This window comes from Bufo gargarizans, chromosome 5, assembly GCF_014858855.1.
Source record: "Bufo gargarizans isolate SCDJY-AF-19 chromosome 5, ASM1485885v1, whole genome shotgun sequence".
Classification (NCBI taxonomy): domain Eukaryota; kingdom Metazoa; phylum Chordata; class Amphibia; order Anura; family Bufonidae; genus Bufo; species Bufo gargarizans.
The window spans coordinates 38,103,951-38,116,900 of record NC_058084.1 but is presented as its reverse complement, the minus strand read 5'-3'; the positions used below and the strand labels follow the sequence as shown (position 1 = coordinate 38,116,900).

Genomic DNA, 12,950 nt, shown 5'->3' with positions numbered 1-12,950 from the left:
GTCAGCGCCATAATTCCACCCCAAAAAAATAAATTTAAAGCCGAGTGAAGGTGTGTTCTCATTGAGTTTTTTCTGTGCTAAATAAAATTGAAGCTAATTTCAATTTGGGATTCTGTGTTTTTTTAGGATGTGGTTTTTATTCCGACAATTTTATTTTACGTAGTTATGGCTTTGTTTTTCATCCTGCCTGTTTCAAGAATGAGGTCCGCATCAAGAATTGACATGTCATATATATTACAGTGAGTCACTTTCACAGCACGCACCACGCCGCGCGCTCCCTTTACGTGTTCTCTACAGGTAAGAAAAAAATAAAAAAAAGAAGTGCAAATAAGCAATTAGTTAATCTATTTGTCTCCTGTCTTCAGCTGCCGCTTCCACCGAGGATAAGGAATAGAAAGCCGGGTGCTGAAAAATGACTACAATTTCAATGCCTGGCTTATTAGCATGCAGACTACAAAGCTCGCCGCCACACTGCATGCCTCCGGTGCATCTCAAATCAGGAGTACAATGGCCGCAGAGCTGTATTTCTAGTTCACAGAGATACAGATACCCTCCAAGTATACAACGTGCGGCTCATGTCCGCGGGCACAGATAGCTGGCCAAGAGGTGAAGCAGCAGGCGGGGGGTATTTATAGGCGCCGTCCAGTTTGGTTTTACAAGGCGCGCTGAGCTTCGTGCAGAATATTTTATGGCATGCGTGGTTTCGTGAATAAGCTGGAGCGATTAGGGGGCGACGACCCTGTGTACAGGATGAATGCATCTGTATATTCTGAGCGGGACGTCAGCACCTGCAGGCTGCCTGCTCTATTGTGTGCTGTGGAAGGGGGGGAGCTGATGACTCAATCACAGGAGAGAGAAATGTGGTCAAATACAGCCCTCCCTCCTATTCCCAACGGGGGTCTTCTCTGCAGTAGTCAACTGCATTGTACAAAGCTCTACAACGGCCGGATAAATGCAGCAATTTCTTTTGGAAGTACAAATTTAAAGACTGTTTCATCCATTTACAGACAGTAATTTGGGGGGAAGTAAGAGGTGAAAGCAAAAAATGACCGACAAACCCCCCCCCCCCCCACAAAAAAACCCATATGGTACACTGTAAGTATCATTATGTATGTCCGAAATAAACTGGGAGTCCCACTGAGCTGGAGGATGGATCCACTGGAGGCTACGGGCACTATATTGTAATACAGCATGGTTCATGATCCCTCTGTCTGAAAAGGGCTATTCTCCAACTAATCACAGAAAGAAAAAAAAAATATGATTTTTGGTTTTGACTTCTATTAGGTCAAAAAAAAAAAAAATATATGACCTGTGCATAGACCTGTTAGTATTAAAGGGCATCTGTCAGCAGTTTTGTCCCTATGACACTGGCTGACCTGTTACATGTGCGCTTGGTAGCTGAAGGCATCTGTGTTGGTCCCATGTTCATATGTGCCCGCATTACTGAGAAAAACTGTTTTATTATATGCAAAGAGCCTCCAAGAGCAATGGGGGCGTTGCTGTTACACCTAGAGACTCTGCTCACTCTACAACTGCCGCGCCCTCTATACTTTGATAGGGCCAGGCAGTAAAAAACTAATCACACCTGACCCTGTCAAAGTGCAGCAGTTGCAGAGAGAGCGGAGCCTCTGGGTGTAATGGTAACGCCCCCGTTACTCCTAGAGGATCATTTGCATATAGTAAAACCTCATTTTTCGCAGTAATGAGGACACATATGAACATGGGACCTACACAGATGCCTTCAGCTGCCAAGCGCACATGTAACAGGTCAGCCAGTGTCATAGGTACAAAACTGCTGACAGATGCCCTTTAAGAGTAGCAAAAAAAAAAAAAAAACACATGTGAACCGTCCAGCGGATTAGGATGCAGACATTTTCCGTCTCGTACATTACACCCAATACTAAATCCCCGATTAGCGCGTGCAAAAATCTCTGGGAGTAAGGTGGAAACAAATAGTTGAATACAAATACTCCAGCGCTGGGATGCTGCAAAAAATCAATAGCCAACTTTTTAGGGCAAAACGGAAATATTCAATATAGGAATCCAAGCAGATTGGCTTTTATGTTCCGGACAAAGCCTGGCATATACTGGGAACTGGTGTCCTACCCACACGAGCACTGGTGTGTCCGCTCAAGTGACTATACCTCCACATGGAGCTGAAAGTATCTACACTGTTAAATACGAATGCGCTATGGGCGGAATGGTCGCCGATTTCCCTGCAGATTCGCCACATGCGAATTTCCTGGCAGACTTAACACATGCACCGCAAACCGTGAAATCTACAATGAAAATCCTTAACAGAAACTGATGCATCTGCGTAGATTTGCAGCGGACCCACGAGAACAAATGTTTCATGAGCAAAATCCAGTTAGGAAGTCTGCCCTGTGCGAACATGCGCTTACAGCGGTGAGTCTGAGCGGGTCTAATGAACCTTTCTGATGCTGCTCATTAGTGCCGTGGTCAGGCCAGGGGCCAGAATACAAACACAAGGACCATGTGGTGGTCCTTTGTCTACTGCCGAACTGGAGCAGATACAAACAATGTCCCATCATAATAACAGTAATAATCAGAATACAGAAATATTGGAAGCGATTGACACACACTGCGTCGTTTGCTCCGGTGCTGAAATCTGAACACATTAAAATGTAAAAAAAAAAATAAATTAAATAAATCTGGGAGTATCCTACAATAATAACACATTGTAAAATAAGGAGTAAATTAAAAAAAAATACATCTACAGTGCACGGGTGTGGTTCAGCGGACAGACGCCAATTAGAGACTGTTTTACTTATTTTAGACAGTACTTTTTGTGAGTTTAGGGACAGGAGAAAGAAAAAAATAATAAATTACTCCCCCCCTCCTCAAAAACAACAACAAAAAAATAACATAGTACACTTTCGGTCTCATGCCCTGTAGTGGTATTATGTATGGAAGCACATTGAGCTACAGGATGGATCCACAGGGGGCTATGGGCACCATGTTAAGGTTTGGGTGCAATACAAGTCCGTAATTCATGATCTTTGTGTCTGAAAATAATACCTCATAATACAGAAATATTGGATGCCACTGAACAGATCAGTATAAAAAAATAATAATATATATATAAAAAATACCACCTGCCCTTTGCACTGGTGCTAATATGTACAGGAAGGCTTGCCAAAATTTTCACACATCAAAAAATATATATCGTATAATACAATACTTGGCATAATAATAACACACTGTGAAATAAGTTGTAAATTTTAAAAATATAAGTACGGTGCGCACGTGCGTGGTTCATTGTACAGACACCACGTCGTCTAGACCAGCAGAGGCGGAAGACATCTGGCTGCCCCGATACGTTCCCAGAGTACTTTATTTCGAGAATTAATATTAGTTTTGTCAATTACAGCTTCATAAAGTCATAAAAAGCCGAATAAGCACATAATAGATTTTACACATTGTGTACCAAGATGATGTTTTTTGGCTCCCTCTCCCCATACAAGCCTGGTCGCAGTTTCTGGAGCCGACCGAAGGAGAAGTTCGGCTCTCAGTTCCGCTCAAGCGGAAAGGTGACAAAACGAGACGCAGAACAAGTGGAAAACTCATCAGGCCGCGACGTCACCCTTCCAGCCAACGTGAGTACACGTTAACAAGTCGCTCTCCGCTCTAATCCAATTGTTAACATGCTGAAATAATTTGGGGGGCAGCGCGTAAGATTGATCGCGTTCATTAGTGTTTTTTTTTTTTTATGACAGATACGTCGGACCTTAACGTTCGCCCCTCAGCTGGAAAGCTTATATGCTGGGCTGCCAGATATGGCACAGCGAGGGGTGGGATAGGGGAGCCATAAAGCTGTTAAATTGCCTACGGTTCTGATAGAGCGCAGAACATCTGGTCTGGAGAGCTTGAGGAAACACCATTAAACTGGACGAAAGAGGGAAGAAATAAAAAATAAATAAATAATAAAAATTTGCATTGGGGGAAAACAGGGCTGAATTTTAAAGAAGAAAAAAATAAAAGTATATATATATAAATTTTAGAAACTTGGCAAATTGCATTAAGATTGGTAAGTCACGTATTTCCGAGCCAGACGTTCTAGTAACCGAGGTTTGTTAAGACATCTGGTCGGGTTCCACCAGCCTGCGCAGAGGGAGCGAGGCTGAGGAATAAAAATGAAGCGACCACTCTCCAGCATTCCTGAGCGTACACATCAGGTCTCTGATAGCAAGAAAAATAAACACGCAGAAGGAAACGCTGTCTAGACGCCGCTGCTGCTGGGGCTGCTACACACACAGTTGGTATTTACTTAAAAGGGACTGCCAGGCTACCTCAGACAGCTAAGCCCCCTAACCCCCGGGCCCCATCCCAATCAGAAAGAGAGCACCTCGGCCTGGCGAAGAGAGCAAGATCACGGAAAATAATATCAAGTAGGTGAAAGAAAAAAAATACAAATAAATATAGCCTTTACCGTAAATGAGCACCACAGACTCCTCAATGGCGTGCTGGTAGCTGAACTGGGAGTCCAGGAGGGCACGGCTGACGAAGGTGCCATAGTAGGTGGACTGGTACCAACCGACGTGGAGGTGGTCAATGTTGACGTGACGGAGGCTTCTCATCATCTCCATCTGATATTGAACTATATGGGAAAAGAAAAAAAAAAATTAAGATTTGTACCAGATCCAACTAATACAGACCCTTTGCAATACAAAGTGCAGTTAAAGGGGAAGTCCAACGAAAAATATTGTAGTTTTCAAACTAGCACCTGGATCGGAACACTCGTGTAACTGCATGCAATTAAACATTTTGTATAGCTACTGAGTTATTAAATAAAATGTATATGTATAGCGCCACCTGCTGTTTGTTTATTTATTTTTTCTCGTCCACCTCACTGAGGTGGTCACACGCGCTCAGTTTAAATCTTTTGTCACAAGACCTGTCCGTTATCGCATTTGTGACCACAAGCTGTATTGAAATTCTGCAACAAATTCACATCAGCAGCGAAGCTCCCATAGACCTGCAGCCGATTTTGCAATGATCAGTGCACCACCAGTGGCTGGGGTTCTCAAAATCCAGTACTGGAAAATGTCAGCAAATAAGAGCTTGCTGCAGATTCTCAATTCCGCACTCTTGCCGATTTTTATGGCGGGATACCACCTATCGCAATGCAGTAGGGTGAAATCAGAGGAGACTCCCCGCTAAAGGCTGTATTACCCGACTCGATGAGGCGGACGACTGTCGGGTGGGAAGTGTTCCCTCCCAGTAATCGCCTGCTCGCTAGCGGAGGAGACCGCTGCTATTACAAGCAGCAATCTTCTCCACAGCATGGGGAGGAGCGATCAGTATGCCATCGCTCCTACCCATGCTGTCTAGTGGTTTACCGGCGGCAGATCCTTATTAGACACCATGATCTGCCGCCAGCAAACGACAATTTTTTTTTTAACATGTCAAAAGATATGGATTGCCCGATGGGCAATTGGGGGCAGTATTACACTGCCAGATGATAGTTCATGCGAACGCTCGTTAGTGATTATCTACTGAAAAACCGGGCAGTGTAATACAGGCTTAAATCTGCCACAAAATCCGCATGTAGCACCTGTGGATTTTGCTGAAGATACATTGGGCATTTGCGGGAACGTGTGTATGTGTAGAGAGAGAGACCACAGGAGCCACCATCCACAACAGGCGATATCACATCTTAGGCTACTTTCACACTAGCGTTCGGGCGGATCCGTTCTGAACGGATCCGCTCATAATAATGCAGACGGAGGCTCCGTTCAGAACGGATCCGTCTGCATTATTTTTAGCATAGAACAGCTAAGTGTGAAAATAGCCTCGTACGGATCCGTCCAGACTTTCAATGTAAAGTCAATGGGGGACGGATCCGCTTGAAGATTGAGCCACATTGTGGCATCTTCAAACGGATCCGTCCCCATTGACTTACATTGAAAGTCTGGACGGATCCGCACGGATCCGCACGGCCAGGCGGGCACCCGAACGCGGCAAGCAGCGGTCAGCGGTCCGCCTGTCCGTGCGGAGGCGAGCGGAGCGGAGGCTGAACGCCGCCAGACTGATGCAGTCTGAGCGGATCCGCCTCCATTCAGACTGCATCAGGGCTGGACGGCTGCGTTCGGGTCCGCTCGTGCGCTCCTTCAAACGGAGCTCACGAGCGGACCAGCGAACGCTAGTGTGAAAGCAGCCTTATCTACACCCTCCTGACCTTTGCACAGAGCATGCCTAGACATCTCTCCCCATAGAAGTCAATGAGGTCCCCTCCTGTGTACTGTGTATGTCTGAGGCTAATAGAGATTGAGGGGTCTGATCTGAGGCTGATGGCACTTTGGGGGTTTGATTTTGGGGTTGTATCTGAGGTCTGAAAGAATGTGGGTCTGAGGATTTTTTTTCCCCCTCCAAATCCTAGGGTGCGTGTTATTCCATATTTTTGAGACTATATATGTGTGATATCTGTGATTGTAATCCTGCCTGTAATGATAAGCAGATAACTGCAGTAAAGTGATCTGCACAGACCAAAAAGCGGTGCCTATTACGCCTAGTGGCCAATATGAAAACTGCAGGAGTCTAGGATTTCTTTTAGATACCAACATGGAAAATAAAGCAGAAAATCACCAACAATTCTTTGAAAATATGTTTAACTTGAACAACCTGCGGCCTTCCAGCTGTTGTAAAACTGTAGACCGACAGCTGTAGGCTGTCCAGGCATGCTGAGAGTTGTAGTTTTGCAACCGCTGGGATGGCAGTCCCTTTAACAAGATTTCCAAGAGATTCTCATATTATATGTTAAAATCATAATAAAATAAATGAATCCGCCACTTGCGTGCATAGCCCGGTGATAACATGCATGCCCTACTGACCGCCATTTCCATTCATCTGCATTTCCATAACATCTGCCCACTGCAGCGCCCAACACGCAATGCAAACAGCATAGCAGTAAGTGTCTGGAGACGGAGCTGAAGCGGCCGCGTTTTTGACATTCGAGCAGATAGCTGCTCCTTCTCTACGTAAAGAGCAATCGAAGGCTCATCTAAGCTGTGAATGAAAAGCTTTGTCTAATATTAACAGATCGCCGCGGTGAGGCAGGAAACCAGAGCTAGTCAGACGGAAAGGAAAAATAAAAATGAAAGCCCTTGTGTGATTTCCATCTAGATGTATGGCCATATTGTTACGCAAGTGGCACGGAAAGGTTTTCGCCTTCTTATGGCAAGACAGCAAAGTTTTTGTTTGGCAGAAGTCAGGACTCCAATCAAAGGGGCATCTGCTTTTGTTTATCCTTAATCTTCCCACACGTTTCAGATTTGTAAGTCGCCGGAGGCGGCGAACGCAGTATCTCAGATCTGTATCATCAAGATGTCCATTCGCGTAAGTGAAGCATAGTCTGTTCCAACTATGTGCCTAGTTCAACTCATGCGGATCCTGTAGATATGGCTGCTGGGAGGCCCGGCCAAGTAACACTTCACTTATTATTGACAGGCACTTCCTAAATTTTTTGATTTTAACAGCACAATGTGAAATCTCCAAGACCGCAAGGGAAAATAATCCGGGGCATGGCTGTCCATTCTATAGGACGTGTTTAGGCCACCACATTGGGGGGGCCACCTGAGGTAACCTCCCTGCCCAGGGTCCACACCAGGTATAGTCACCGATTTCAACCAGTGTCTTAAAGGGGCTGATTAGGATTGTGATATCAATGGGCCTATCTGCAGGATAATCCATCATTATCAGACCAGCGGGAGTCCAACAAAGGTCCCTCTACATGGGTCGCTACCACAGCAGATTGTGGGGAAGGAAGCATTCTCGCGACAATCTGCTGAGCGGAAGAGACCGCTGCACTTAAGGACATCGCTTTTCCCTAGAAGACTTGTTTTTTGCGGGCAGGAGATCGTGTTTACACAGCACTATCTACTGCCAGTAAACAATCATTTTTGCGCACCCACATTAGCCGATGAGCGAGGGTATAGTTACACTGCCCAATAGTCAGTAATGAGTGTTACTATGAACGCCCTCTAGTGACAATCTGTGCGATTCTCGGCCTGTGTAAAGGGGCCTTCAATATAATAGTAGATTAGTAGAATTGGGATAACAGTATGACAGCTCTATTGTTCTCTTGATAGGTCTAGATAAAGATGCCCATTGTACTAATCCGTGTAATTGAGTCACCCAACGGCCTTCCCTCTCTGGTCCCAGGGATGGCCTGACTGAGAAAGTCAAGCAAGACTGTCATGATAAATGTGCAAACAAACAAGGTAATTAAAGGGGTTTTCTGAGATTTTGATACTGATTACCTATCCTCAGGTCCGACACTTAGGCCCCCCACCGATCAAATACTGATCAGGATAGGTCATCAGTATCAAAATCTCAGAAGACCCCTTTAAGGAACCAGGACACAAAGTAGAATTCAGGGAATGACTGCAGAGAACTCGTCATTTTTTGTAATAAAAAAAAAAAAAAAAAAAAAAACAACTATACACATTACTGTTAAGCAACTATCCGACCACTGCATAAGGACTCATGCACACGAACGTATTTTCTTTCCGCGTACGTATGTCCGCATGTTCTATTTTTTTGCGGAACGGACATGTCCTATTATTGTCTGCACTATGGACCAGGATAGGACTGTTCTGTTAGGGGCCAGATGTTCTGTTCTGCAAAATATGGAATGCACACGGACGTCATCCGTATTTTTACCGGATCATAAAATACATACGCCTATATTAGAAGCTTCTCACGATTGCTTGGCTCTGTCTTATCCCAGTTTTGGATTCTTGGGCGCCTGATTAAAGGAATTTATTTTGTATGTTAATAGAAATGATGGGGGGGGGGGGGGGGGGTGCACACACAAAAAGAGCGCGGCCTGCAAATTTTGATAGTGCCCTAAAAAAAAAAAATAATAAAAAAAAAAAAAGATATTAATATCTGCACATTTGCCTGTTCGTCGCCGCGATGAATGGACTCCATGAGTAATGGAACAAACGTCATTCCTGTTAATGAATCAACAGCTTGGACGGGATCGCTGGTAATATCATACACAGGGACGAAAATTAAAAATAAATCCTCATCCCATTAAATATGAGCCGCCACTTTAATGATGCTCATTATCATAAGTACCAGAGGACGTCACGCTTATCTCCAACTCCGCGTCTTCCGCTCCTGAGAAGGAATGACATGGAAAGAGCGTCCAAACACATTTCATCCCTCCCTCCCCCCCCCCCTCTCCTGCTTTTGCTGCAGGAAATGCTTACAGACACTTGTGAGACAAACAATCCCACGCAAAGTTATCAGCAGTAAGGTTAATCCATTTTTAATGATAAGCGGCACATCTGCTGCAGGCATTAAGAGCCTTCTCAGCACATTCACTGAAAACGAGGGGAAATCGGGATTCTGTCTACAGCACTGATGCCGTCAAAAATGGATGGATGTTGACCAAATCTGCAGGAAATCTCTGCTTGGGATTTGCAGATGTTCCAGCAGACATGTCTTACTACATCAGTAAAGTCTGTATTACTCTGCCCGATTTCTCGGCAAATAATCGCTAACGAGCGTTCACATGATCATCTGGCAGTGCAATACTGCCGCCGATTGCTGGATCGGGCAATCCAAATCTTTTGACATGTTAAAAAAATTATCGTCTGCAGGCGGCAGATCGTGGTTTCTAATGACAGTCTGCCACCGGCAAACCACTATACGTCATGGGGACGAGTGACGGCATAGTGATCACTCCTCCCCATGTAACAGCAGCGGTCTACTCCGCAAGCGAGCAGGCGATTGCTGGGAGGGAACACTTCATCTGCCACATTGGGCTGTGTAATACGGCCTTAGGGCTCTGTTCACAACTCATCACAGCCTTGGGCCTCATGCACACGAACGTTCTGTGCCCGTGGCTGTATTGCGGCCCGCAGACGACGGGTCCGCAATACACGGGCACCAGCCCATGTGCACTCCGCATCACGGATGTGGACCCATTCACTTGAATGGGTCCGCAATCACGGAGATGTGGAACAGAAGCACGGATCGGAACCCCACGGAAGCACCATTTCTGTGGTGTTTCTGTCCGTGCCTCTGCACCGCAAAAAAAATAAAACTTGTTCTATTTTTTGGTGGTGCAGACGGATCACGGACCCATTCATGTTGAATGGGTCTCGATCCGTCCCGGCCACAGCACGGACGTTGCCCGTGCATTGGGGACCAATGCACGGAACGGATGTACAACGTTTGTGTGCAAAAGGCCTTAAGACCATAGACTAGCTAATATTGGTCTACAGAACTTTCAGCCCTCATGTCCACATTCCCTAGGAACATGTGTGTAAAACTAGGTAAGGCATGTAAGCCAACAGTATTGAGATAGCAGTGGTGGAAGGTGATCATGGTCTCCATTCCCTAAACTCAGAAAACTAGAAGACAGGACAGAAAAATACACGTCAACCTTTTTAATGAACTTGACAATGTAAAGTCTACGATGGTTGTCTATGACTTGCTATAATAGGGTATAAAAGCCCCATCCTGGAAAGCTACACTAGAAGATACCATCGTAGACGTCATCAACTCTGCAACACCCAATGGTCACCAGCAAGTTACATGGTTATGAGACGTCATTAGAAGGCGTGACCATACATTTTCTACCGATCCATAGAAATATCATCATTCTGCACCATCAGATGTGGTCCAGCCGATCTGGATAAGAGAACAGGTCTCAAAGAAGAAATGCAAAGAACCCATGGGTAGATCACAACTATTCCCTGAGAAAGTTTGCATACTGGGAGTTGTAGTTTCACAGCAGCTAGAGTATTTAAGGTTGCTGATCCTTGGACTAGCTAGCTACACGTCCAACGAGACGAGCAATCTTATTTTGGATTGACTGCAATGGGTGCTGATGACACTTCAAACAACCTCAAATCGCCAAGACTTCAAAGATTTTGACACGTTCGAACACCAAGAGAGGTCATCACACGGACGAGTCAACCATATTGACAGATCCACACAGACTTAAGTTGTATAGGACCACGTTTCAGAAGATTTGTCCAATTTGACACAAACTTACGAGTCAAGCTCTTTGGAGACGCGAAGCTTAAAGTGTTTCTGTCACCTGAAAAATGGGTATTAAGCTGGCTGACATTGGCGATGTGCTAATGTCAGCTGAACATAACTATATGAGTGCCGTCTCACTGCCTAAAGCCTTTATTGAGAAAAACTAACTTTTATAATATGCTAATTACCCTCTAGGTGGACAAACGGAGCCTCTAGGAGCAGGAACAATGCTTCCCTCCCCCTGGTCCTAGAGGCTAATTAGCATATTGTTAAAGTTATTTTTCCTCAATAAAGGCTTCAGGCAGTGAGACGGCACTCGTATAGTTATGTTCCGCTGACATTAGCACATCGCCAATGTCAGCCAACTTAATACCCAATTTTTCAGGTGACAAACCCTTTAATCCAACAAACTTTCTAAACTAAAAAATCTACAGCGAGAATTTGCCAAGTGTAACGAGGGACTGAGGATAAAGAAACTGAGCAGATCGAGGGCTCCTGTGGCCCCACGTCTTATTTTTAGACTTGCACAGTAATGAATGTTTGTCTAACTTCACCCATTGCCACAAAATATGTCAGAGCTTCATACATAATGTATAAACTTTGCGGTGACTCCTGAGAATGTCAACATCTTAGAAGAAAGAGATAGATCCCTGGCTGGCCTCCATAGATCTCCCACTTCAGAATATGCTGGTTGAGGTGGAAAGGCCTTCACGTTCCATCACAGAGGACTAGCTCGTATACGTCCCTGATGCGAGACTCATCCCAGTTACATATTTTTATAAACACTGCGGCTCGCAGATGATTAAGCGATAAAGGACAGCTCTTCTAATTTCCAAACGTCTTGAGGGGGTTTTCGAGAGAGAGAGAGAGAGAGAGAGAGAGAGAGAGAGAGAGAGAGAGAGAGAGAGTGTGTGAGAGAACAAAAAAAAGTTGCTCCATTCTTGGTTTAGGTGCTTCTCTTTTTGATCATGAATCCCAAAACCCATGTATCGAAAACGATACCATACATGTAGTGCTGACAACCAGTTCATCTTTAATTTGGTCATAAATCAGCTTGGAAAATTGGTCAGGAGTGGAAAGAAATGGACCAAGCTGTCAAGACAAGCTCTTTGACAGATTTCACTGTGAATGCCGTTCTGCAGCTTGCTATGCACTGTGAAACATAGAAGCTGCATTAGAAAAAGTTTTTAATAAAACCAGAAAAACTAGGACGCAAAGTTGTCCATAGCTTTAAAGGTGTTTTCCAAGATATTTTTGCTGATAATCTAGCCACTGCATAGGTCATCAGTATCTGATTGGAGGTCCAACACCTGGGACACCCGGTAATTGGCTGCTTGAGGATTAGGCCCCCTGCACACGAACGTGTGCTTCCCGTTGCCGTATTGCGGACCACATTTGCGGATGCGGACCCATTCACTTGAATGGCTCTGCAAATCCGGAGATGCGGAATGGTGCGGAACGGAAGCACTACGGAGTGCTTCTGTGGGGTTTTGTCCCGTACTTCCGTTCCGCAAAAAGATAGAACATGTCCTATCTTTTTGCGGAACAGCCGGATCACGGACCCATTCAAGTAAATGGGTCCGCGATCCGCTGCCCCACAAACTGTGTTCGTGCATTGCGGGGTGCATTTTGCAGGCCGCAGCACGACCACGGGGTGCACACCTTCATGTGCAGGGGGCCTTAGTGTTGCGGTCTTCTCGCAGCTTTCCCTAGGCCATGTGACATCACGTTCATCGGTGATGTGGCCTAGGCACCCCCCAAACCCATGGAAGTGAATGGGGCTAAAATTAGGGCTGCAACGATTAATCGATGTAATCGATTATATTCGATAACTGGATTCGTTGTCGACGAATCCAGTTATCGAATAATCGCCGATTCGTTGCTATTCGGGCGGGCGGGCGGTCGCTGCATCTTTATTTTACCTTTTTACA

At 45.2% G+C, this 12,950-nt stretch overlaps 1 protein-coding gene across 1 annotated transcript in view; it reads right to left on the bottom strand.

The window, feature by feature from the left end:
* EIF3H (eukaryotic translation initiation factor 3 subunit H) overlaps window positions 1–12,950 on the bottom strand; it is a 149,787-nt gene that overhangs the window by 46,093 nt on the left and 90,744 nt on the right. Inside the window, exon 3 of the mRNA XM_044293784.1 lies at window positions 4,451–4,618. Coding sequence (XP_044149719.1) covers window positions 4,451–4,618 — 168 coding nt within the window. The remainder of the gene's footprint in view (window positions 1–4,450; window positions 4,619–12,950) is intronic.